The sequence below is a fragment of the Mesoplodon densirostris genome, chromosome 2, assembly GCF_025265405.1.
Source record: "Mesoplodon densirostris isolate mMesDen1 chromosome 2, mMesDen1 primary haplotype, whole genome shotgun sequence".
NCBI classification, from domain to species: domain Eukaryota; kingdom Metazoa; phylum Chordata; class Mammalia; order Artiodactyla; family Ziphiidae; genus Mesoplodon; species Mesoplodon densirostris.
This window is the reverse complement of record NC_082662.1, coordinates 23,931,470-23,956,185: the sequence shown is the minus strand read 5'-3', so window position 1 is coordinate 23,956,185 and position 24,716 is coordinate 23,931,470. Positions and strand designations below refer to the sequence as shown.

Sequence of the window (24,716 nt, the reverse complement as noted above, 5' to 3'; positions counted from 1 at the left end):
GCGGTGTCACAGGCTGAGCGGGCACAGCCCCAGTCCCTGATCCATAGCTGCGCACAGTCACCGGGACACTCCCCACCCAAACATGCTTATCCCTTTCCAGGAGACGCAGAGACCTAAATACACAAATAGACACACAGACCACCGGGCACCCCACAGCCAAACTCACAAACACCCGGGTACTCCAATGCATGCGCATCCCACTTCTGGATACATAGATACCCCACACCCGGACACTTGGGTACCCACACCCAGACACCCAGGCACCTGGGCAGCCTGGGCAGCCCCACAGCTGGACACAACATGGCTACACTCCCACACACCCATTAACCTGAGGACTCCCAGACACCTGGATACACCCACCTCCAGATCCAGAGACACTGGGATATCCTTATGTTGACACACCCGGTTCCTCCCACATCCTGGTACAGGGACACCCACACCCAGAACCTGAGACACCACCCACCCACATAGCTCCACCCCCAAACTCCTGGAATCTGACACTTGGATACCCAGACACCCCAGCATCAGGCTCCCCAGGTTCAGACCAGCTTGTCGCCTCCTTACTCCAAATTCAGATCCTGCCACACAGGGTAACCAGATGGCTGGACTCCCTGAGAAGCCACACATGTGTCCTGTGCCCCAGGCTGCAATCACAACCACACACACACACACACACACACACACACACACACACACACACACACACTCTGACTGCCCAGATGTCAGAATCACACCTGCACACACCTCAGCCTCCTCCCCAAACCCCACCTGCAGGGGTCAACACAGGGGGCAGCTCTCCTCCCTTCCTGGGCTCACAAGCAGCCAGGACTGGGGCTGAGACAGAGGACAGAGTCTGTGCTCCCACTGCAGGGCCCTCCCCCTGCTCCCCAGACGCTCAGACTGACAGTTGGGACTCGATGCCTCTCACCAACTGCCGAACCTCCAGCACAAAGAGCTGAGACCAGGGGCCAGACAGGCCCTGCCAGCTGCTGGGGGGCAAGGGCAGTGGGGGTGGGGCTGGGGGAGGGGGGCACGGAGGACGGTGGCTGGGGGGAGGGGCTGGCAGGCAGAGAGTTGACCTCTCCAACTCACAGCTCCCAGACAACACTCTCTGCATGGTCTTTTCACACACACCATCCCCCAGCAGAATTTTCCAGATTCCTGGGGGGAAACCTATTATCTGTAATCTCTACTTTCAGTGGAGTCAGTGCGCCCCCATCTGGCATCTCCAGCTCAGAACCTGACCAACCGGACATCACTCCTTTTTTTTTTTTTTTGCGGTACGCGGGCCTCTCATTGTTGTGGCCTCTCCCGTTGTGGAGCACAGGTTCCGGACGCGCAGGCTCAGCGGCCATGGCTCACGGGCCCAGCCGCTCCGCGGCATGTGGGATCCTCCCGGACCGGGGCCCAAACCCGTGTCCCCTGCATCGGCAGGCAGACTCTCAACCACTGCGCCACGAGGGAAGCCCATCACTCATTCTTTCATGCTAGGTGTATTTACTCAGCAGGAGTGGGCCAGGCCTTGTACCTGGCACTAAAGATTCAGAAGGGAACTAAATACCCAGTCCCTGTCCCCACAGAGCTCATGGTCTGTAAGGGAGAAAGGACAAATAAACTGTAATTACAATAATTACAGTGTTATGGAAAAATCTAATCAACCCCCACCCTCCCTTTTTAGGCTAGAAGGGGGAGTAACCAAGGAAGGCTTCAGAGAGGAGGTGATGTCTAAGCTAAAATCCAAAGGAGGAGCAGGAGCTCACCCAGTGAAGAGGTGGAGTTAGAGAGCTCTGGGGAGAAAATATAGCTTGTGCAAAGGCCCAGAGAGATGGCAGGAGTGGACATTTAGTGGGTATTAGTAAGTGGATTAGACTGGCCACAGCATAGGATGCAAGGCAAGTAATGCAAAGCTGATGGGACTGGACAGGCAGGCAGGGGTTAGAGCAGGCAAGAGGACATGGGGGAGGGACTTAACCCAGGAGGTAACGGGGAGCCTTCAAAAGGTTTCAAACCAAGGTTTCAAACATATGTTTTAGGAAGATCCCTGACACTATGGAGGGAGGGGTGGAGGAAGAGGCTGGAGCCTTCCTGCCTGTGAAAGATGGATGAGGATGGAGAGAAGGGGACAGGTGAGAGAGATCCTGAGATGGCATAAAGGTAGGTTGCATCAGGATGCAGGGAGAGCAGCTTGGAGGAACGAGGGGGTTAAAAGAGGAAGGAGGGCACAAGGTACCCCAGCAACTCTAGCTAACCCAGCCCTGCATGAAAAGCCACCACCCACCCCATTCTAGCTTAGCTGATGAAGGCATGGAAGGATGGCAGCATGCCTGGAGCAAGCAGGGTGTCCACCCTGGATCTTCCCTGACACCAGAGCTAGGAGAGAGGCCGTGCAGGAGCTCAGCACTACCCCCACTCTGGCCACTCGCGCATCTTCCTGCTGAGTCCCTCCCCCACCCCCAGGGAGAAGGGCCAGCTGCCCAGACAAGCCTTTATTGCCCAACCTGAAACCACTGGGCAGCCTCTCCCTCATTCCTGCTGTCCACAACTCCAGCAACCAAAAGGACAAAATGAGCTAGAACGCAGCAGAATAAATTACTGCCAGATTTGCATGGCTCAGAGACATCACCACCCACCCTTTGTGGGGAGGGAGACTCAGGAGGCCTTCAGGGAGCTGGGCTGACTCTAACCAACTTGGGGACAAGGGGAGATCACACCCCTTCTACTAAGGGCTTCTGAATTAAGCTCAACAGTAATAGCTACAGGTGCCAGGAACTGTAGAAGTGAAGTGACTTGCCCAAGGTCACAGGGACGGCATGTGGCAGAGACAGATTTGCACCCAGGTCCCCCGGCTTCAAATCACAGTCTCTGGCTCTGTAGCAGTCCTCAAAATCATCTTTTGTTCCCTGGTACTCACAAACAGAGCTTTAGTTTACAATCTACCAAGTACCATACACCTTCATTATGAAGCCCATGGGGCAGGTGAGGAAACGGCGGCCCCAAGAATGGAAGTAACCCACTCAAGATCTCACTCCCAAACCTCAGTCTTTGACAGTCTCCCCTACTGGCAGGAGTTGGGGCACCTGAGGGTTCTTGGAATCAAGATGATGGTGGCAGAGATGGGGGAGCATGTACCTTTGGTTTGATCTCAGGGTGGGGGAGGGGGACAAAGTTGCTGCAGGACAGGGGGAGGGATTGGGGAAGGATAAGGAGGGAAGTCGCCTTAGGCGTCCTCTCAGGCACCGAGCGGTCAAAGCTAAAGCTGTGCGCGATGGTCTGGGGCCGCTGGGCCCGGCCGAGCTCAGGGCCGGTGGCCGGAGCGGCTGCAGGTGCCCAGGGAGCTCCGCCCGAGGGGCCGGAGGGAGCAGCGGGGCAGCGAACGCGATCGGGAGAGGCCAGTTCTCGGAGACCGGCGGCCTGACGGAGTCTCTGGGGCCGACGTGCTTCTGCCTGTGTCTTGGCTCGGGTACCCGTCTGGGGCGTCTCCCCGTTACTCAGCGCCCCGGGTACCAGGCTGAAGCCGCCCACCTGGAGGGGGTAGGGGTGCTGAGGCCGCCACCGGTAAGGGACCGGCCACCCCCGCCCCAGGGGAGGCATCGGGCGCTACTCCGCAGGAGAGGGCCGCAGTCTGGGATCCCAGGCCTCAGGGTAGGATGGGGGGTTGGGAAGGGGGTGGACAGACACACCAACACATACACAGACCACACACGGTCCACAGCACACACGGGTACACAGACACAGCTTTAGATACACACATTCAGAAACGCTATCACACGTACAACTACACACACACACACAACACAGCCCAAAAGACTTCAGACTCCAAAACACACCCGGAGACAGCGCGGTCATACAGCACACAGAAGCACGGAGACACACGCTCACACACGTACACTCACTCACGGCCGTCCCGGCCGGCGGGGAGGCCGCACAAAGTTGCGGAGTCGACTGAGGGGGTGTCCCGGGAGACCCTTGCATTCGCGGCGCCCCCAGCGCGCAACGGGATGGGGCGCCGTCCGGCCGCCCAGAGCCAGGCCCGGCCCGCCCGGACTCACCCCCGCCCAGCTGCCCTGGAGCAGCCACGGCCCGGCCCCCGCAGGAGCGCCCGGCCGCCCGGCCTTCCCCTCCCGCCGGCCTCGGCGCGCCCCGCGGCCCCCCGCGTCCGCCACCCCCCCGCGCCGGGCCCTCCCCAGCCCCGGCCCGGGCGCCCCGCAGCCCCGGCGCCGCCTCGGATCTGCCGCCAGCCAGCGCCGCGCCGAACTTGCGAAACAACAAACAGCCCGAAATGTCGGAGTCGGCGGCCACCGGGCCCCCACCCCTCCCTGGCGAGCCTCAGGCCCGGCCCGACCCGGGAGGGGAGGGGAGGAGAAGGGAGGGGGCGCCGCCACGACAACTTGTTCCGGGCCCGCGCGCCCCACACGCACACCCGAGGGACACACACACACACACACACACCCTGCCACCGCCCCCTCGGGCGGCCCCGGGCCCCGTGCACACACTCAGCCACGGCCCAGGCGCGCACCTCACTCGCAACATTCCCGGACACGCAGCCAGCACGCACGAACACACTCACATCCGTTCCAGAAACGCTCCTACACACGCATTCCCGGCACACTTGGCATTCACTCGGACCCGCGCAGCCCCCCCGGCGGCGCACACCACCAACCCCAGACACTCCCACACGTACACATTGCGCACACGGCGCACGGACACACACGTTCCGGACCCGTTCCCACGCCTTCACACACGTACACGGATCTCACAAGCACACACACCGCACACGCGTTCCCTGTTCCACACGCGGGCAGAATCCACAGAGGACTCTTCGCCACACGCAGAACACAAACACACGAGCCATTCTCGGACACACAGCAAACACTCCGGGCTAGGGCACACAAAATGCCCACAAATGCAACACATTAGCAGACACAACTCCTGCCACACAACCAAACTCAAATGTACAAACAACAGGCACACAATCCTACTTGGCCCCCCACACACTACACAGTGGCAGAGACACAAGACACTCAGCGCACACTCCATGCCTCCTCGATGCACAGAACATTCACCCCAACATACTCGTGGACACACAACACACACAGCACCTCTTCTTGCACATAACTCAGGACACACACCATTCGCAGGCACACAACACCCTGAGCACACGATCGCACATCCAACACTCAGACACACAGGGAGCAGGCTCGCAACGTCCGGTCACCCAACACTCCCACTTTCTTTCGAGCTACGCCACGGGCGCCGGGGGCTCCGCGGGGCAAGATGGGTCCGACCGACTCGCGCTTACCTGCAGGAGTCTCGGTCTCTGGTGCGCAGAGCTGGAAGGTGAGCGCCAGGACGAGAGCCTGGGCGCGGGCCATGGTGCGCTGCAGGCTGCCCCGGGGGCCCGGCGCGGGGGGCGCAGCCGCCGGAGCCCGAGCCGGGCCCGAGGCGAGCCAGAGCCGGAGCGAAGCGGCGCGGCGCGGAGCGGGACTGGCGCCGAGTCCAGAGCGGGAGCCCAAGCAAGCGGGGCGCTGACGTCAGGCTCGGCCGCGCGTTCCTCGGTCTCGAGGCGCCCCCTGCTGGCAGCCGCGCGCGCCGCTGCCCGGTTCGGTCGCCCGCGGCCCTGACGCGCCCCTCCCCCACTCCCGGACCCCCTGGAGATCCCGGGCTGGGCCCGGACGCCCACCAGCCTCTGCACTCACCGGGCACCGACATTCTTAGGTGAGCAGATCCACGCCTCTGCTCACTGCCCGCGCCTAGCTCCCACACAGCTCTCCAGGACAGAGACCAGGGACACCCGGCCTCTCAGTTCCATCCAACGCTTGAATCCCCTCTACCTAGATCCCGTCAAATGCGCATCCATACATACCTCCAAGGACAGGGAGCTCATCACCTACCAAAAGCGGGTGGTGGGGTCTTTGGGAAAGCTAGCTTTTAACGTCGTTCATAGTATTCCTTTACCATCCTTTTAAAGTCCATGGGATCCGTAGTGATGTCCCCCCTTTAATTTCTGATATTAGTAATTTGTGTCCTCTCTCGTCTTTTCTTGGTCTGGCTAGAGGCTTATCGATGTATTGATCTTTTCAAAGAACCAGCTTCTGGTTCGGCTGATTTTTCTCTATTGATTCCCCATTTTCCACTTCACTGATTTCAGCTCTAATTTTTGTTATTTTCCTGCTTCCTTGGCATTCAATTTGCTCTTCTTTTTCTAGTTTCCTAAGGCAGAAGCTAGTTTAGACGACCAATTGCAGATCTTTCTTCTTTTCTCATATATGCATTCAGTGCTATAAATTTCCCTCTGTGCACTGCTTTCCCCACGTCCCCCAAATTTTGATAAGTTGTGTTTTCATTTTCATTCAGTTTTCATTTAGTTTGAAATTTTAAAATTCCTCTTGAGATTTCTCCTTTGACCCATGTGTTATTTAGAAGTGTGTTAATCTCCAAGTATTTGGGGATTTTTCAACTCTCTTTCTGTTATTGAATTCTAGTTAATTCCACTATGGTCTGAGAGCAATCACTGTATGATTCTTTTCTTTTTAATTTGTTAAGGTGTGTTTTATGGCCCAGTAGGTGGTCTATCTTGGTGAAAACTCCATGTGATCTTGGGAAGAATGTGTATTCTGCTGTTGTTGGATGAAGTAGTCTTTAGATGACCTCTATATTTAGTTGATTGATGGTGTTGTGGAGTTCAACTACGTCCTTTCTGATTTTCTGCCTGCTGGATATGTTCATTTCTTTTTATTTATTTATTTATTTACTTATTTATTTTTGGCTGTGCTGGGCTTCGTTGCTGTGCATGGGCTTTCTCTAGTTGCGGTGAGCGGGGGCTGCTCTTCGTTGCGGTGCACGGGCTTCTCCTTGCAGTGGCTTCTCTTGTTGCGGAGCACAGGCTCTATGCGTGCAGGCTTCAGTAGCTGTGGCATGTGGGCTTCAGTAGTTGTGGCATGCGAGCTTCAGTAGTTGTGGCTCATGGGCTCTAGAGCACAGGCTCAGTAGTTGTGGTGCATGGGCTTAGTTGCTCCACGGCACGTGGGATCCTCCCAGACCAGGGCTCAAACCCATGTCCCCTGCATCAGCAGGTGGATTCTCAATCACTGCGCCACCAGGGAAGTCCTATGTTCATTTCTGACAGAGAGATGTTGAAGTCTCCAACTGTAATAGTGGATTCAGCTATTTCTCCTTGCAATGCTGGCTTTTAAAAAGTTCTTCCTCTTTATGCCGTGAAATCTGGCCCCCTCACTGACTCTCATTGATTCTAGTCTATCCCCTGGATACACAGCTTAAGTCCATTTGGGCATCTGCCCAGTATAAGCTCTTGTACAATGACCACAAACTAGTTGTCCATTAGTACATAAGACCAGGCACCTTCTATGTGCTTCACCCACATAGACTCATTTAATCCCCACCACTATTATTCTTATTACACACTTGAGAAAATTAAGGTACAGAGACAGAAAGTGACTTTTCCAAGGTTATGAAGTATGCAGCAGCACCAAGATTTGAATCAAGGCTATCCGGCTTGAATTGAAGCTGAGACCTGTCTTCCATACGGAACAAATCAACGAACACTGGATACTGATTCATCTGTTCAACACTTACTCTAAGCCGAAGTGGAGACATAAAACAGACAAAAATCCCTACCCTCACGGAGCTTATATTCCAATGGAAAGACAAGAACAATAAACAACCCAAAAAAGCAAATTATCTGGTATGTGAGACAGTAATATACTAGAGAAGTGGGGGAGAGAAACAGTAAGGGGGAAGGGAATTACTGTAGTTTTAAACAGAGCACCTGCTATATGACACATTCATTATGTGTCTGCACCTCTAGAACATGAGCCCCCTAAGGGCAAGGACTCTGTCTTATATCCCACTGCTTGGTATCTGGCATGGAGTCAGCACTCAATAAATATTGAATGGATGATTAGATAAATGAATGAATGTAGACATGGTTATTGCCTTCATGAAGCCTACATTTTAGGGGGAGAGACCAATAGCAAACATGCAGAGAAGAGACAGAAAGGATCATCCAGAAAAGGAAACTCAAGGAGAAACATCTGATGAAAAAAAGAAACAACCAAGGATGCTGCTGTTTCTAGAGGACTCTTGCAGGAGCCTCATGGCAGGAGTTTACCATTGGTCCTATTTGGGAGGATGTGGAAACTGAGGCTCAGAAATCATAAGGCACTTCCCCAAGGTCACACAGCTAGTAAATGGTGGGTCCAGAGCTCAGACTTAGATCAGACTGATTCCACAGCTCTCTGCTCTTTGTGCAGGGGAAGACTATGGGCAGAGACTGTGATGGAGGGAGAAAAGGAACACAAGTAACAGATGGACAGATGAAAAGAGAACATTCTGCTCCACTTGAAAAAGACCACAAGCTTCTATAATCCTTGAGAGAAGAAGGAAGGGAAACAGAAAGTCTTGGCCGGGAGTCACTGGCCCAAATCTAGGGAAAAGGAGATGGTACCACAGACAGGGCCAGGCCATGAGGAAATTGAATCACTTTCAACTCATGGAATATTCATGACACCTACCCTGTGCCAGGCCCCATATTGGGTGCTGGTGTCATGGAGATGCGCTAAACATGGCCCCACTCTTGCCTGGAGGGGGAAATGGCACATAAATAAATAAGAGACTATGTCCTAAAGGTCATAACACCAGTCCAAAGAAAACACAAAGGCAGCAGGGGTTAACTCAGCCTAGGGGAGTGGAAAACAACATCAAAGAAGGGATATCTGAACCTGGAGTTTCCTAGACAGGCAAGGCAGAGAAGAGCATTTCAGGCAGAAGGAGCAGACTGAATAAAGGCACAAGACATGGAAGTACTGGGAAAGGGGGGTGTCAGGTATGGTTGCATCATAGTCTCTACATGGCCCAATAGCAGGAGATAAAGACAGTGTGGAGGTTGGGGTACAAAGGGTCTTAAATGCAAGGCCAGGACAATTGGACCTGAACCTTTCACTCAGTGGTTCTCAAACTGTGCCCCTGCGGAAACCCTGGTGTTCCTCAAGCCAAGCTGAGGCGTCCTACTGTTGAATTAAAACCACAGCCATATTTTTCTAATTTGCAAGAAGGTAGATTAATTACAACGAGTAGAAAGTTTTGGTTGTCATTTTAAGGTGTTTTTCCTCCACATATTTTTCTGAAGAATTTAGAATGTGTTAGTAGTGTGAGAGAATGTTAGAACTAGCATAGAATCATAGTTTTATTTACAAGTTTAATATATCAACAGTTCACAGTGTTCTACAAAGAACTGTAGTTTATGGTTCTCCCTGAGTTTTGAGGAATCATGGAAGGACTTTAAGCAAGGGAAAGACAAAATCTGGTCTTTCTGCTAGGAAAAAAAAAGTCATTCTGGAGGCCTGAGAAAGAAGGAAGTGGGGAGGGAAAAAGAAGGGAGAGAATCTCAGGAAGAAGGTTGTTGACACAGTTCCACCAAGAGCTGATGTCCTGGGCCAAAAGTGAGGCCTATCAGGATGGACAGGGGACTAAGTCCAGCCCCCAAAGAGGAAGACCTGCTGGGTAATTCTCCACAATTCCTGGCTAAGATGCCCAGGAAATTCAGAGGAAACGATTTAGTATAGAAGATAATGTCAACAGCTCAATGTCACCTAGGGAGTCTTCCAACAGAAGTAGAACTGTGGGTCACTGTGAAAATAGAAGATAGGCAAGACTGGGTATTTGTGTGTGTTTGTGAGTGTATTGCGGGACCAAGTCCCACCATGGAACACCAACTTTCTCTAATAATAAAAATAAGTACAAACACTTTTTAAGCATGTACTATGAGCCAGTCTAGATGTTTTACATATGATGTTTCTTATTTAATCTTTACAATAACCCCCAGGAACATTTATCAAATGCTTTCATGTGCCAAACATTGTGCTAAATGCTTCAAGTGAATAATATCTCACAACAGCCTTGAATCAGATACTATTATTTCCTTCCTTTTACAGGTAAGGAAGTGGAGACAGAGAGGCCAGGTGACTTGTCCAAGGTTAAATGGACTTGTCCAAGTCCAGTGGCAGAGCCAGGACTCAAAGCCAAGTTTGCTAGAATGCAGCACGTGCACTCTTCATCATGACATTTTCTTTTCTTCCTCAGAGGAAAGGCTCTAAGTTGGCAAGTTTGGGGTCAATAAAATCCAATGAAAGGAATTCTTCCTTATCCTTTGAAGTCCTGGTTCAGTTTTTCTCAAGTTTGTTCCCCAGGCCACCTCCATCAGAATATTCTTGAGAGCTTCTAAGAAATGTAGATTCCTGGACCCGTCCCCAAGGTTCTAACTCAGTAGGTCTGAGATGAGACCTCAGGTGAGTTTCATGTATATTGAAGATTTTGAGTCACAGGACCGGCTCCAACAGCACTCCCTCCAAGGGTGCCCACCCTCACCCCAATCCCAAAACACCTCTCTCCTTCAGACTCCAGCAGTGCCCTCTGTCATGTCCTAATATTCAACTGGGGTGTTAGTTATGCTCATGTCTTCCTTCCACTAATAATATGATCTAGCAACTTTCCTGGGCTACACCTTTTTACCCATTGTCCCATTCAATCCTACTGCACCCTGAGCATTCTGAGAGGGGGCTCTCCTTATGATTCCTCCCTTGTACTCTGAGCACACTTGGCATTTTACAATGTGCTATCCGGTCCACGACAACATTATTCTGTTGTTCTATCCAATCCTTACAACAATCTTGAAGGAAGTATATTAGCCCCGATGAGAAAGCTGACTCACAGTTTCAGTCACTTGCCCGAGGTGGCCAAGCTAAGAAGTGGAGGGTTTAGGATGTGAACCTAAATCTTCTAACTCCAAACCCAGTACTCTTGCCTCTATATCAGCTTACATCTACTCTACTTGGTGTAGGGAAGTAAGCTTTGCCACCCTATGCTAGCAGAAGACAGCGGGGATTAAGTGAGATAATGCCTTAAAGGGCCTGGCAGAGTGAACACTCAAATGGTGGGGAGGAGGAGAAACTGAGGCCAGAGAAGGTGAAATGTCTTCCCCCCCCAAGTCAAACACCAATCGCAGACCATAGACACAGCCTTAAGCCAGTGTCAGACGCTCCTTGTTAGGAGTTCAACTCTGGCAGGCTCAGAACCTCCGAGACTCCCTTATGTCCCTCCACCGACCAGGCCTCACGCCCCTGGCAGTCTCACCAAGCGCCACCGCGCGGACCGCGGAGGAAGGGGACGGCCTTCTAAAAGGAGCAAAGGGCGTGGTCACGCGACGGGGCGGGGCGCAGGCGCGAGGTCGCTGGAAGATGACGTATCTCACAGCGTCCGGCTCTGAGTTAACCGGAGGGAGCATGTGGGTCTGCGGGGCGCGAACCCCGGCTCAGCTGGGGCGGCGGCTATTACCCGCGTTCCGCCGCCGCCGGCCTGCTGCCGCCGCCTTCTCCGCATCTGCCGAGCCCTCCCGGGTCCGGGCGCTGGTCTATGAGCACCACGGGGACCCAGCCAAGGTCGTCGAGTAAGACACCGCGCCGAAATGGGGCAAGGGGGCTCGGGTTCCTGGAGGGTTTTAAGATGGGCTGTGGAAAATGGGGACTGGAAAGGGAGGGACAAGTCCCGAGGAAGAAGGCAGCGAATAGGACCGAAACTGTAGCCCAGGGCGTGTGTGGTAGCTCAGAAAGTCGTTGCTTGGAAGTTGAAAACCCGAGAGGCACAGTTATAATTGTAGTAATGGCTGACGTTCATTGATCCTGTACTGTGTGTCGGGCAATCCTTGTGTAAATGGATGCTATCATTTCATCGTCACAACAACCTTTTGGAGGAGGTACTTGATTTAGCCCCGTTTTGCAGATGAGAAAATGGAAGCATGGGAAGTAAAATCACTTGTCCAAGGTCACACAAGCCAGTAAGTGGCAGAGTCGGAATTTTTGAACCCAGGTCTGTCTGACTGGCCTACGTGAGTTCCTACGCTCTATTATATTTTGGAAGGAATTTTCAGAATACTTTTTCGTCCATTTGGATCTTCACATCTCAGAAAGTAGGTCAGACATCATTGTTTCTATTTTACAGAAGGCAGGGGACTTGTCCAAAGTAATATAGCTAATAAAGATTGGAACAGAGACAGGGATCCATGGCTTCTGCGTCCTGTCTCGTGTGATTTCCTCTCCACTGCGCTGTGTATGTGCCTTTAGTTAAAAAGAGATCCTGTTTTGGAGCCATACAGACCTAAGGTCAAATACAGGCTCAGCCTCTTAGTAGCTGTTTGATCTTGGACAAGTCGCTCAGCCCTTGTTACTTTTATGATTATGTCCTAAAACTCTGTTGGATTTTAACCCATGATTTTCACATGTGGCTCATAAAAACAGTATGTGAATTTTCAACGATTATAAATCTGCATATAAGTGATTATAGTCATTCAAAAGAGCTAGTAGGGTCACTAGTGGCGCTAGGGCAAAAGCATGGGTCTGGAATCAGAAGACCTGGGGTCAAATCCTTGCCTCTCTGTCCTAGCTGTGTGTGTTTGGCAAGTTACTGAGATTCTCTAAGCCTCGGTTTCGTCACATTTAAAAATGGAGACAATAGGGGGCTTCCCTGGTGGCGCAATGGTTGAAAGTCCGCCTGCCGATGCAGGGGACACGGGTTCGTGCCCCGGTCCGGGAAGATCCCACATGCCGCGGGGCGGCTGGGCCCGTGAGCCATGGCCGCTGAGCCTGCGCGTCCGGAGCCTGTGCTCCGCAACGGGAGAGGCCACAACAGTGAGAGGCCCGCGTACCAAAAAAAAAAAAAAATGGAGACAATGTAGTCGTAGCTCATAGTGCTAATCAGCTACAATAAAAGTAATGCTGTTCACCAGAAAGCACCTGCATACTCTCTTGCAGTCCCTTATTTCCAACTCTTTGATTCCCAGCAAATGGTTTGATTGTTTTCTAAAGGTCAGGCCGACAAGGAATTATTTTCATGATTAAAATACAGGCTAGAGGGCTTCCCTGGTGGCGCAGTGGTTAAGAATCCGCCTGCCAATGCAGGGGACACGGGTTTGAGCCGTGGTCCGGGAAGATCCCACATGCCGCGGAGCAACTAAGCCCGTGCGCCACAACTACTGAGCCTGCACTCTTGAGCCCGTGCACCACAACTACTGAGCCTGCGTGCCACAACTACTGAAGCCCATGCTCTACAACAAGAGAAGCCACCACAATGAGGAGCCCACACACAGCAAAGAAGACCCAACACAGCCATAAATAAATAAATTTATTTTTAAAAAAATACAGGCTAGAGTGCTGGCTTCAGCAGCACATATACTAAAATTGGAACGATACTGAGATTAGTATGGTCCCTGCACAAGGATGACATGCAAATCTGTGAAGTGTTCCATATTGTTACTTAAAAAAAAAAAACACAAGCTAGATGTTTTGACAGCCGAAGGGGTTAAGCCTCAGATAATTTCATGGTCATGCACTCCGCCGAGCCACATCCACCATTAGAGCAATTGAAAAGAATGTTGAAAGACACGTCAGTCAATAAACCCAAATTTGTATATTGATCATAGGTAATAAATCACCATGTTGGGAAGACATCTCCCTGAGGATTGGTGTAATGAGTTGGTAAAGCTCTGATGAACGCTTTTTTTCCAGGAGTGCACCCCAAACAGGAACGATGTAGTGCCTCTCTCACAGGCTTGTAATTTATGCGTCTGGTGCAGGACCTGCCACACAATAGGAGCTGCAAAAAAGTTTGTTGAATCTGAATCTAATTTCTGTAATAAGTGCTCCTTTTATTGAGTTCTGTGGTGATGAGGAAGGCGTCTCCAATGTGCAGGGACCCTGAGAAAAGGCCTGGGAAGGTTAGGCAGCTGAGTGCAGCTGCCTCCTGATTGATTCCCTGCCCTTGGAGAGTCAGGGAAGCTAGAACAGACCGGTCTGGTTGCAGATGCCACTTAGGAAAGAAAGACAGCTTGTCTCCTTGTGTGGAACCCTGATAATTTCCAGGAAGTTCAAGACATGATACTTCCACGAAACATTGTATTCTAGCTTGGCCTCACATCTCAGTCACCTGTGGCACTTAATGGAAACTATGTATTCCCAGGTGCCACTCCCGAGGTACTTAGCAGGTCTAGAACAGCCCTAAACATCTGAGTTTTTAAAGCTCTCCAAGTGACTCTGATGCCTAGGCCAGGGTTGAAAACCATTGCCCTGTGGATACGGATTGTCAGGCACACAGTAATTCTCTCTGCCCCTGAAAGGCAGCTTTCCCTCCTGACCCAGATTCAGGTGACCTGACTTGTTCGTGTATGGACTGAGGCCAGAGGCTGGGATTCTCTTCTTTGTAGTCATGTCTTAGGTGGTTTAGGGTAACCACGCTGTCACAGAAAGAATCAGGTGTCCTTTAAACATCCTGGTGACTGGATGTGTCAGGTTACACCAGGCGGGGTCATGGCGTCTGAGCAGAGCCCGAGCAGAGAGTATTCCCCGACCTGCTGTGGTTTGTGATACTTGCACTGTGGGCGGAGCGCTGGGAACAGCAGGGAGGGAAGGAGCAAGGGTCTGCTCAGATCTGAGAGGTTGCAGAACTCCTCAGAATGAGGCCTCCAGGGACCTCCTGTTCTTGTGTCAACATTCTGAATGTCCCTCTCTTCATTCCTCTTGGCCCCAAACATTCCAGCTGTTCTCTACTAAGGCCTTTTCCTTTGGTCTCTTAGAGTTTCTTTCTTTTATGCCCAAAATGAATCCCCTAAATAAGCACTTGGGCCTTTTTCATGTAAAGAATTGAACTGCTGACCTAAATGAAGCAAGACTGCAGGAGAAAATTAGATGGGAGAATTACAAACATTCCAGAAATTTCAGAGGTCCCCATGACCATCAACCCTCATGCAGAGTTCTGGATTCTCTATCACATAATTCCCAGAAACTCCAATGTCCTCTTTCCTTTTGTTCCTGGAAGTCCCATTTTAGAACTTGCTGTTCTCTGGATCTTGTGGTAAAAACAGCTCTCATTTATTGTGTACCTACCATGCGGCAGGCATTGGGCTAAGTTCTCCACGTATATTATGGATTTTAAGAATCACAGTAGGGGCTTCCCTGGTAGCGCAGTGGTTAAGAATCCGCCTGCCAATGCAGAGGACACGGGTTCAAGCCCTGATCTGGGAAGATCCCACATGCCACAGAGCAACTAAGCCCGTGTGCCACAACTACTGAGCCCATGAGCCACAACTACTGAAGCCTGTGCACCTAGAGCCTGTGCTCCGCAACAAGAGAAACCCGCGCACCACAACGAAGAGTAGCCCCTGCTCACCGCAACTAGAGAAAGCCCGCGCGCAGCAACGAAGACCCAACGCAGCCAAAAATAAATAAATAGAATAAATAAATTTATTTTTAAAAATTAAATTTAATTAAAAATAAATAAAAATCACAGTAACCCAGCTTGCTCATTGCTATCACCACTTTACAGATAAGAGAACTGAGGCTCAAGACACTTGAAAGTCACTCCCCCAAGATCATACAACCTGGATGTCCCTTCTTTACTAAAGGTCCATGATACAGACATAGGCCTGAAGAAACAATGACAGTCATATTGCAAATGTTTTTTGAGCATGAGATGGAGTTATAATACTGGGAAGAAGATAGGTCAGAAGAGGTGAAATTCTAGGTCATTCAGGTGACCCCAAGTCTCTGCTCTTCATAGGAAGCACAGCCCCCTCCCCACCCCCAGGGAAGATGGTAGGAATGCTATCCTCTGTCTCGTCCCCTTTTCAGGATCCTGACGCTTTCATAAAACAGCATCCTAGTCATCACGGCTTTCTCACCTGCCTGCTGCTAGCACAGAATTAAATGAAGCTGTGAAACCTTTGGACAAATACCCATTCTGTCTTAGCCAGATGGAATTTGGGGGAGCATGTGGTGGGGACCCAGGTTGTATAGGTGGTGAGTTCTCACTGTAGGGCACTGTTTACTCTTCGGAGGATTTCTTCTTTTTACAGTTGATGTCAATGTTTAAAACCAAAACTCTGTGCAAGTGACTTGGTTTTTAAACCAGAATTACAGTACTTTGAAAAAAACAATTTAGCATTCAGGTTTGGCACCCTGAGAACTGGGATTTGTTTGCCTGTTTGTCTCCTGGAGCTATTTTCTGTGGTCATGAATGGAGGAGGAGAGGACAGAACTCATCGTGCACCTGCCATGTGAACCAGCATTTATTCTTCGAGGGCCTACTAAGCGCTAGGTGCTGAAGGTGCAGAGATTGATCATCTGTGGCCTTTTCCCTCAAGGAGCTCACACTCTAGTCCAGGAGATGGTCCAGGGGCTAAGTGCTATGATATCTATGTTTAGAGTCTGTGGACACCCAGAAGATGAGCACCCGACCCTACCCCCTCGGGGTGGTCAGAATGCTTTCTCTGAAGACATGAGGTCTAAGCTGAGTCCCCCAGAAGATTAGGTGAGCCATATACAAGGAGGGAAAGTAGAAGAACCTGCATGGGCAGAAGCCTGGAGGGAAGAGAAAATGTGGTGTGTCTGACTAAGGAATATTTGTCGGGCGCCCTCATATGGGATCTTTGAGAGAGGAATCCTTGGAAACAGGCTCAGAAGGGACAAGCCTGAAGTCGCAGGATTCAGACTCAAGCTGGATTTCACATCCTGTGACACCGTTACATTACCTTCCCTCTGGACGTCACATGACGCGGCCGGGTTTGGGGCCCAGCCCTTCTACCCTCTTTTCCTCATTCTTTCCTCTGAGGGTGAGACTTGGCAGCACACCTCTGAGGGATTGCACCGTAGACGGGGGGTTCCCAACGTGCAGAGTGTCTGGGAGGAAGTTCTTATATCCGGCCCTCTCCTAGCAGCTCCTGCAAGCACGCTGGTGTGATTCCAGGTCTTTCCCACCCTGGATGGCGTGGGAAGGGTCTTCATTTTAGAGAAGGAAAAGCAAAGATAACATGAGGCTAATCTGTGGCTCAAGGGGTGTCTTGGGGACCACCTGCAAGAGCACTGGCCTGGCTTGTAGTCCCACCCACGCCACTCATTGTTAGAATGAGGACATCACTCCAGTCTCCATTCTTTTCAGGTTTTTTTGTTGTTGTTGTTTTGTTTTGGGGGGGTGTTTTTTATTGAAGTATAGTTGATTTACAATGTTGTGTTAGTTTCTGGTGTACAACAAAGTGATTCAGTTATATATACATATTTTTTTCATATTCTTTTTCATTATAGATTATTAAAGGATACTGAATATAGTTCCCTGTGCTATTCCATTCTTTTCATTTATTTATTTATTTATTTATTTATTTTTGCGGTATGCGGGCCTCTCACTGCCGTGGCCTCCCCCGTTGCGGAGCACAGGCTCCGGACGCGCAGGCTCAGCGGCCATGGCCCACAGGCCCAGCCGCTCCGCGGCACATGGGATCCTCCCAGACCGGGGCACGAACCCGCATCCCCTGCATCGGCAGGCGGACTCCCAACCACTTGCGCCACCAGGGAGGCCCTCATTTATTTTTTGATAAAAGAAAGGGGTTGACCAAGGTCAGCAGCGGTAAACATGGGAATGCGTGCCATCCCCCCGCCCTGTCTTCTGTGCCAGTGACAAATCTTCACAGCTCCCTTTTCTATGTACCTCAGAACCTACACACCGCTTTGCCTCATTCTCATGAAACAACACTTTTTCCTGCCAAGACAAGATGAGGCCTCAGCACCCTTCTCAACATTATCCTGCAGCCGTGGAAATGGTTCTGAGGTTTGAGTCCTCTGATCCAACAATTGTCCAGCTCCGACAAGTCTGTGAAGCTGAAGCAGGTGTTGGACTGCCTGCTCGTCAGTGTTTGCTCCAGGGAGCAACAATGTGACTTGAAATAAGGGGTCCTGGGCACAAGATTTCACCAAGGGCCCCCTTTGCCTTTGGTTAGTTACACAATCAGAGGCCCACCAGGCAGGGGCTGCATGGTCATCGTCCTACCCATCAAAGAGAAAAGCAGCTGCAGGCAGGGCCTCTGCCCCCTGCTGTGGCCCAGTCTTGCTCTCTGAGGCAGCAAGGAGAGTTAGGCCTCAGCAGGCTAAGCAACAGACTGTCTGCAGCTCCCTTCAAGCAAGTTTCCTGATGTTAGCAGATGTAGAGTATTATGGGGCTTGCAGCCTTTCTGGTAATCTTAGTTGAGGGAAGTAGGAGATTGAGAGGGTAGGGAGAGGGTTTCTTTGCCAACCCTGGGTAGAAGCTTCCAGAAGTTGCCGTCTGTCTCTGATTCCCTGGCATTCAAAGCGATTGTGCTACAGAACCAAAAGTCCTGAATGGTGGGAAGGCAAGATGACTTGGAGGCAGAGAACGCGGAAGAGGCGCAGGGAGGAAAGCGGGAGTGTCCGCACACCCCGAAGAAACACAGAACCCGTGAGCTTTGCCCGGGAAAGGCAAAGAGCCCAGGACTCCATGAGAACCCCACCAGCTGTGGCCACCAGCATCCCCTGCTGGGGGGCGAGCTGGAGAACTTCATTCCTCCACAGTTGCCCAGTTGTGCCCTGCTTACTAATGATTAATCAAATGCCAGAACAGTGTTCAAATGCCCAGCACTTCACTAAATCACAGAAGGCGGCTTGTTTGTGACCATGGGGGTTGCATACAGACCCGGGAGAGCCACGTAAGACATCAGTTACCTTCCCCCAGTGCTCTGTGATGGAACACACATTCTTGGCTCTCTGTAATGAGCAGAGGAGAAAGTCTCTGTGGCCCATGACAACTCTTCCTGCGCAAAATGACGAGTGACCACTTTGAGGTGATTGAGTGGAAGATGCAAGATAAGTACAAAAGGTTGCTAATTAAATGCGAAGGCAGGAAAGATATCTTAGCAGAGCTGGCTGATGCCCGCCTTACACAGCCAGTATAACTGAGCCAGGCCCCAGAGTACTGGCCTCTTTTTCCCCCCTCTCAAAAGGGTCTTTCTTCTGCCTGCTTTTGTCTCCCTTGTAGTTCATATGGCATCACAGGTGTACAGCCTTTGCCTCAAAGGAGCCATTGTGACCTTATCCAGTGTGGGATCTGTCGAGTGAAGGCAGAGGCATCCCTCCGAGTCGCGTGGCGCCACTACTCACAGGGGAAGGGCCTGAACAGTCTTAGGAAAGTGACTTGAGATCCAGCCAGGCTGTGTTTGGGTGCCTCCTTTGCACTCCATAACACAGCCACCAGTTCCTTTGGTGAGTTTAAAGCAAAAAAAACAAGGAAGAAATTGCTATCATTACACCCGAGGTCCAACTCCTGGAATTCAGACTCGGCCCGGTTTTCCTTCCTGTCTCGGCAGAATGGTATCCTTGACGACGCTGTTAGAACTGTCTGCAGGAACAGCAGTGTCTGGTATTGATGGCATTCCGTGGGGCAGGCTGGGGCTGGTGTCCCTGGTGAGACGCAGCTGGACCAACACACCTCCCCCTGGGCAAGCAGCCTGTGTCAGGCCTGTCCCCGCCCTCACCCACCTCTGTCTGCAGCTTCAACTTTCCGTCTCCTGCCCCACTCCCCTTCCCTCCCACTTCTGTGAATTTCAACTGGGGCAGAGCAGCTAGGCTCCCAGAAGACAAAGAAGAGAACTGGGAACAGGTTGCAGCGCAGTGCAGCACTTTTCAGACTGCTGTTTGGGGAACTCAGTGTGCTGTGAGGGTAGTGTTCTCAGCTCAGTTAACTCTGGAAACTCTGGGTTACACAAAGCCACGTGGGTTTCTTTACTGGAGGACTTCTCAGAGCCTCTGTGACTCTGATGTGCAGTTTGAATCTTAGAAAGGGAGTTTAGTAGGCAGCGTTTCCCAAAAGTATTGGACCCCAGGGAATACCTATTAATATCTCCCAGGACAGAGATTCCACACACACAGTGTAGGGGATGCCGGCTTAGTGTTGGACAGTCTGAGCTTTGGAGTCAAGCTTAAGATCAAGTCTTGCCACTTACTAACAGTTTAACCTTGGGCAAGTTACTTAACTTCTCTGAGCTTCAGTTCCCATCTGAAAATTGGGGTGATAACACCCTCCAGACATTTTGAGGACTCAACAGCGTCTTGTATATGAACGCTAAACACAGTGTCTGGAGCTTGGTAAGCTGCTAACAGTAGTTATCATTTAACTGTCCAGCCAGATCACCCAGAATAAGTTCATCTACTATCCTAGACTCCACCTACACACCGCTGACTCACCTCTGTGTGTCCAGTGCAGCACACCCTCTGCTCCATTCCGTACTGCAGGCCACCTGCTTCAGGCTTCAGGTGTAACACCTACCTCCCCGCTCCAAGCCACTCTTCTTTCCTCCTAGCTCAACATCCAGTTGCCCAAGCCTGGGAGCCATCAAAGACTCCCCAGCCACCCCCATGGAGTCAGTCACCAAGTGATGTCAATGCCACTTTTTATTTAAGAGATTCCAGGTTATCAGATCCTTCTCTCCATTCCCACAACTCCAATCTAGACTGTGCCTGGCCTACCATCAGGTCAGATTCTTTACCATTCCCTCTGGCAGGAAATCCTTTCTCTCAGTCCACCCCATAAACTCCCGTTTATCCTTCAAGCTTCAGCTAAGATATCACGCCTTCCGAAGTCCCTTTGGTAACCCTTTGCTCTCCCTCTGGCTGGTCACACACTCCGTTGGCTTTAGCACTACAAGCGCCCTCCCAGTGTTTCCACATGTGAGTCCCCACGCCATCAATCTGGGCAGGAGATAGTATTTTTTTCATCTTAAAAGCCCTTGGCACAGTCCCTGGCACTTAGTAGGACTGTTGATAAATATTTGTTTAATTAAATTTACTTGAATTTTCCAAAAAGTTGCCATCTTCCTTTGAGTGATTGATTGATTTTTTTCAAAGGTATAGCCAGCTGTTTCAAAGGTTTCCTTGGATATTCCCACCTCTGACAACAGCTGCCATTTCTTCACCATCTACTGTGTATCAGGTACTCTAGCAAGTGCTTTATGTCCATTAACTCACCTAATCCATGAGCTGACTTCTAGCGTTCTCCCATTCCACAGATGAGTACCGTGAGGTTCAGCTAGCTGGTCAATGACCGAGGTAGGATTCACACCCAGGACTGCCTGTTTCACTCCAAATCCATGTTCTACCCTTCATCTATGAACTGAGAGCCACCTGTATTCTTATCCTGACCATGGTCATCTAGATTTTTAAGAATTACAAACGTACTGCAAATTTGATCTGCACTCTCCTGTGAGGAAAAGAGGCATGGGTTTTTGCTTAGATTGAACTCCCTTAAGGGTAATCTCCATTTTTATTTGCACCCATCGTTCAGGGGTATTTTCCTAAACAGCCCAGGACCAGGGAGAGCAAGTACCAGCCTCAGTAGCTAAGTCCTTGGGGTGTGAGCCCCTTCCCTGACTCCCTGACTGTCACTTTTGCACCGCATTTTCTCACTAAAGAGGAAAATGGGATAATTTCTTTAAGAAGCATTCTCCAGCATTGTTGTGGTCCCAGATGCTGTGCTGAACACTGAGTTAAGACTAAAGGTTCTCTGCCCTCCGTGAGCTTGCAGCCTAGTAGGGAGACAACACACATTCTAACTTGAAAACTCAGTGATAAGTAAAAAATACCCTGACCTGAGTCTGAAAGACCTGGATTCAAATCCGAATTCATATCTGCACTCCAAAATCCAGAAAGCTCTGAAAACTAGCCGTTTTGTTTTTTCATAACTCATTTGGAGGCAAAACCTAATCTGGAGTGAAGTTTTTATATGGTCACTGTTCAACCCACTTAGTGTGAATATTCCTACTTTTTGCTTCAGGAACAATGTGTCTGATGGGAGTTCTGCCCCTCCCCCAGGGAGAGGTACAGATAACACACGGGCCTGCACTATGGAGGACATCCAGCCCCAGGAGTTGGAAAAGGAATGTGAATTTATGCTTTGTGATCAGTTGAAGAAAATGTATGAAAAGACTTCATAAACTAGATGGTCTTAAATGGCATAGTCACCCCATCTGTGTAATGGGAGCACTGAGGGTGGAACAAGTGATTTTTTTCAGGGCCAAGAAGAGGGTCAAAAGATGCTTTAGGGGAAGTAAAATTTCAGCCAGGTCCTAAAGGGTGAGTTCAATTTCTCACTTTGCAGAGAAGCTGTGGAAAAGGAATCCTGGGCTGAAGGAAGAACGTGTAGAAAATGTGCAGGAAAAATGTCTTTAAGTAGCTTGAGCACGTGGACTCTGTCAGCTTACAGAAAAACTCTGATTATCTGTCAAACTGCGAGAGAGAAGCGGTACAGATAATATAAAGGGGCAGCTAGTCCACGATCCATTTGCTCTGGGCAGGATTTTTCTCCGGAGGGCAGACTTACGTATGTGTTCACAGAGAAACAGTGCCGTCTGGGCTGACGCCTCCCTGCTTATCCTGGTGGGGAGGCTGTGGAGCCCTCCCCCTGCCCCCCGGCTCCCCAAGCAGGCCCAGCAAGGGTCACGGCTGCCCCCTACTCCAGGCTTCTCTTCCAGCCCTCTGCGTGGTGTGGGGTCAGCCCTTCACCAGCCGGCTTCTCTAGCGTCAGACTGCCAGGTTCAAACCATATCAGCCACTTATGACATTTGGTGGCCTGAAACAAGTTATTTATTGCGCCTTTGTTCCTCGGCTGTAAAATCAGAATAATATGAAAGCTCATACGGAAAGCACTCAGCTGCATGCCTGACTGGTACATACTCAAACAGTAGTTATTATTATTACGAGGACTCTCCGTCCTCCAGCTATACATAAGTACATACATTCCTTAATACTTAACCTAAAAGGGAAAAAAAAAGCCCTTTCTGTATTCTCTCTGCCCTGGTCATCAACTCCTTCCTAGTTAACCATTTTCTGTAGAGAGTGTTTTGTTTTGGGGTTTTTTTTTTTGCGGTACGCGGGCCTCTCCCTGCTGTGGCCTCTCCCATTGCGGAGCACAGGCTCCGGACGCGCAGGCTCAGCGGCCATGGCTCACGGGCCCAGCCACTCCACGGCATGTGGGATCCTCCCGGATCTGGGCACGAACCCGTGTCCCCTGCATCAGCAGGCGGACTCTCAACCACTGCGCCACCAGGGAAGCCCGAGAGTGTTTTTATTTTGATTTTTTTGCAGCTGTTTCTCAATCATGGTAAAGCATGGCCTCCCTTACTTTGGTCATAATCCAGTACAGGGATTCCCAGGTTGGGTCCCCAGGGGTCCTCATAGGCAGTCAGAGGGATTCCCATGCTAATTTCAGGTACTGGTTTAGAGCAAGGTAATTAAGAGAGCCAACTCTGAAAGTGGATAAGCCCGCCCTGACCAATTCTCTTACACTGCATAAGTTTCATCATCTCCAGGAGCCTTCATTTCCTGCTTGATAGAATGTGAATAGTCATACTTTCATCACAGGTGTGTAACATCTTAGATTATGTGTTTAAAGCCCTTAGCACAGGACCTGGTGTATAATAAACACCTCACAAATGCTTGCCACAATTATTACTACTAGTACAAGCCATTTCTTGGAAATCACACTTTTACCCCAAGTGGAGCCTCAGGTATAATTAAAAGATCAGATTTCAGCAGGAAGTGGGTGGAATTACATCAGCTTAGTGCAGTGACACTGTTGCCTAATGCTAAAAACCTCTGGTTGGCTTTCATATGTGCCTTTGGTAAGTAAAAATAAGGAGAATTATTAACAAGTACATTTGGGCAGAGAATAGCACTGCAAACATGAAGTCTTAGAGGTATGGAGAGAGACAGAAAAGGAATCTCTGATAATTAAGTCATGAGGATCCATTGGTCTAATACACTGATCAGTCCTTTCTGGTTGGAAGGTCTCCTTTTATTAAAAATAAAAAAAAGCGCATGGGCATTGACACTGGGCAGGTTTTACCCATTAACCAACATTCCAGTGGATAAAGACGTTAGTCCCCTGATGTCTACAGCGCACCCACTGAGCACTCTGAGTTACCACACAGGCTTGAAATGGGAAGAGCTCTTGGAAGTGATCAAGTGCAAGTGGGGGTGATGGTGGCATCCCCCCCATTTTACAAATGGAGAGACGAAGGCCTAGAGCAGGGAAGAAACCTGCCTGCGGTGACGCAGCCGTGCTGTGATGGAGTTTCACACCTGAGGCCTGCAGCTCTCCATCCAGCATCCTTTCTGACGGACCAGATCCTCATCCAGAAGGGACATCCTTCCAGGGGGTGAACCACAGTCACCCAGGGAGTTCCTTTCCCAACTCCATGGGCCATCTCTATGTCACCACTTGGGGTGCCCCTTATCTAGAGATTCTGATTCAGTAGCTCAGCCCTGGGGCCTGAGGAACCATAATATTAATATACCAGGTGATTCTTAGCATCGCTAACCACTACTAACCAATGCCCGCAGGAGTTTTAGCTACTTTCTGCGCTCGAGTGGGTGGTGGAGTGGAAAGGTCACTAGGGACTTTCCACTTGCAGTTAATGAGCATTACTCTGTGTCCTGTACTAATTCCTTATAGCTCCTCTCTTTCTTAACAACCCTAATTCCCGGGCACACAATGGCAGCTCAAAAATGTTGCTGCCTGACCTACTTTGGGAAGATGATTTGAGCAAAAGACTCCCTGGCTAGCCTGGCTGACATGAACATCTCTCTCTGGCTTTGCGCTTAGACTGAAGAACGTGGAGCTGGCTGCTGTGGGCGGATCAGACGTCCATGTGAAGATGCTGGCAGCCCCTGTCAATCCATCTGACATTAATATGATCCAAGGTAACCTTGGTTTCTGTGGCTTATGTTAATTGGCTTTTTTGCTTAGCCGCCACCTCGTTTTCATTCCTCCCCAGGTGTGGGTGTGAAATTCCTGTGATTAGCAGCAGCTGTTCTCCA

At 50.5% G+C, this 24,716-nt stretch overlaps 2 protein-coding genes and 1 non-coding gene across 12 annotated transcripts in view; 2 read left to right on the top strand and 1 right to left on the bottom strand.

Moving 5' to 3' along the window:
* PTPRU (protein tyrosine phosphatase receptor type U) overlaps positions 1-5,463 on the bottom strand; it is an 85,163-nt gene extending 79,700 nt beyond the window's left edge. For 3 of the 8 annotated variants that reach the window (XM_060089320.1, XM_060089324.1, XM_060089325.1), the window contains exon 1: positions 5,300-5,463. In XM_060089320.1, coding sequence (XP_059945303.1) covers positions 5,300-5,372 — 73 coding nt within the window. In that variant the 5' untranslated portion in view covers positions 5,373-5,463. Of the gene's footprint in view, positions 1-3,887; positions 4,016-4,567; positions 4,616-5,299 lie in introns of those variants that run through there. The other 5 variants (XM_060089319.1, XM_060089326.1, XM_060089321.1 and 2 more) reach the window with 4 other exon arrangements.
* A 5,789-nt stretch (positions 5,464-11,252) lies between these two features.
* MECR (mitochondrial trans-2-enoyl-CoA reductase) overlaps positions 11,253-24,716 on the top strand; it is a 34,193-nt gene continuing 20,729 nt past the window's right edge. For 2 of the 3 annotated variants that reach the window (XR_009531103.1, XM_060089317.1), the window contains exons 1-2: positions 11,253-11,461; positions 24,502-24,599. Coding sequence is in view for 1 of the 3 variants with exons in the window: in XM_060089317.1 (XP_059945300.1) it covers positions 11,253-11,461; positions 24,502-24,599 (307 nt within the window). In the remaining 2 variants the exon portion in view is untranslated. Of the gene's footprint in view, positions 11,462-20,756; positions 20,833-24,501; positions 24,600-24,716 lie in introns of those variants that run through there. The other variant, XR_009531104.1, reaches the window with a different exon arrangement.
* LOC132484714 (U6 spliceosomal RNA) lies at positions 13,218-13,321 on the top strand. Its single transcript, XR_009531274.1, has one exon. It is a non-coding gene; the product is annotated as a U6 spliceosomal RNA (small nuclear RNA).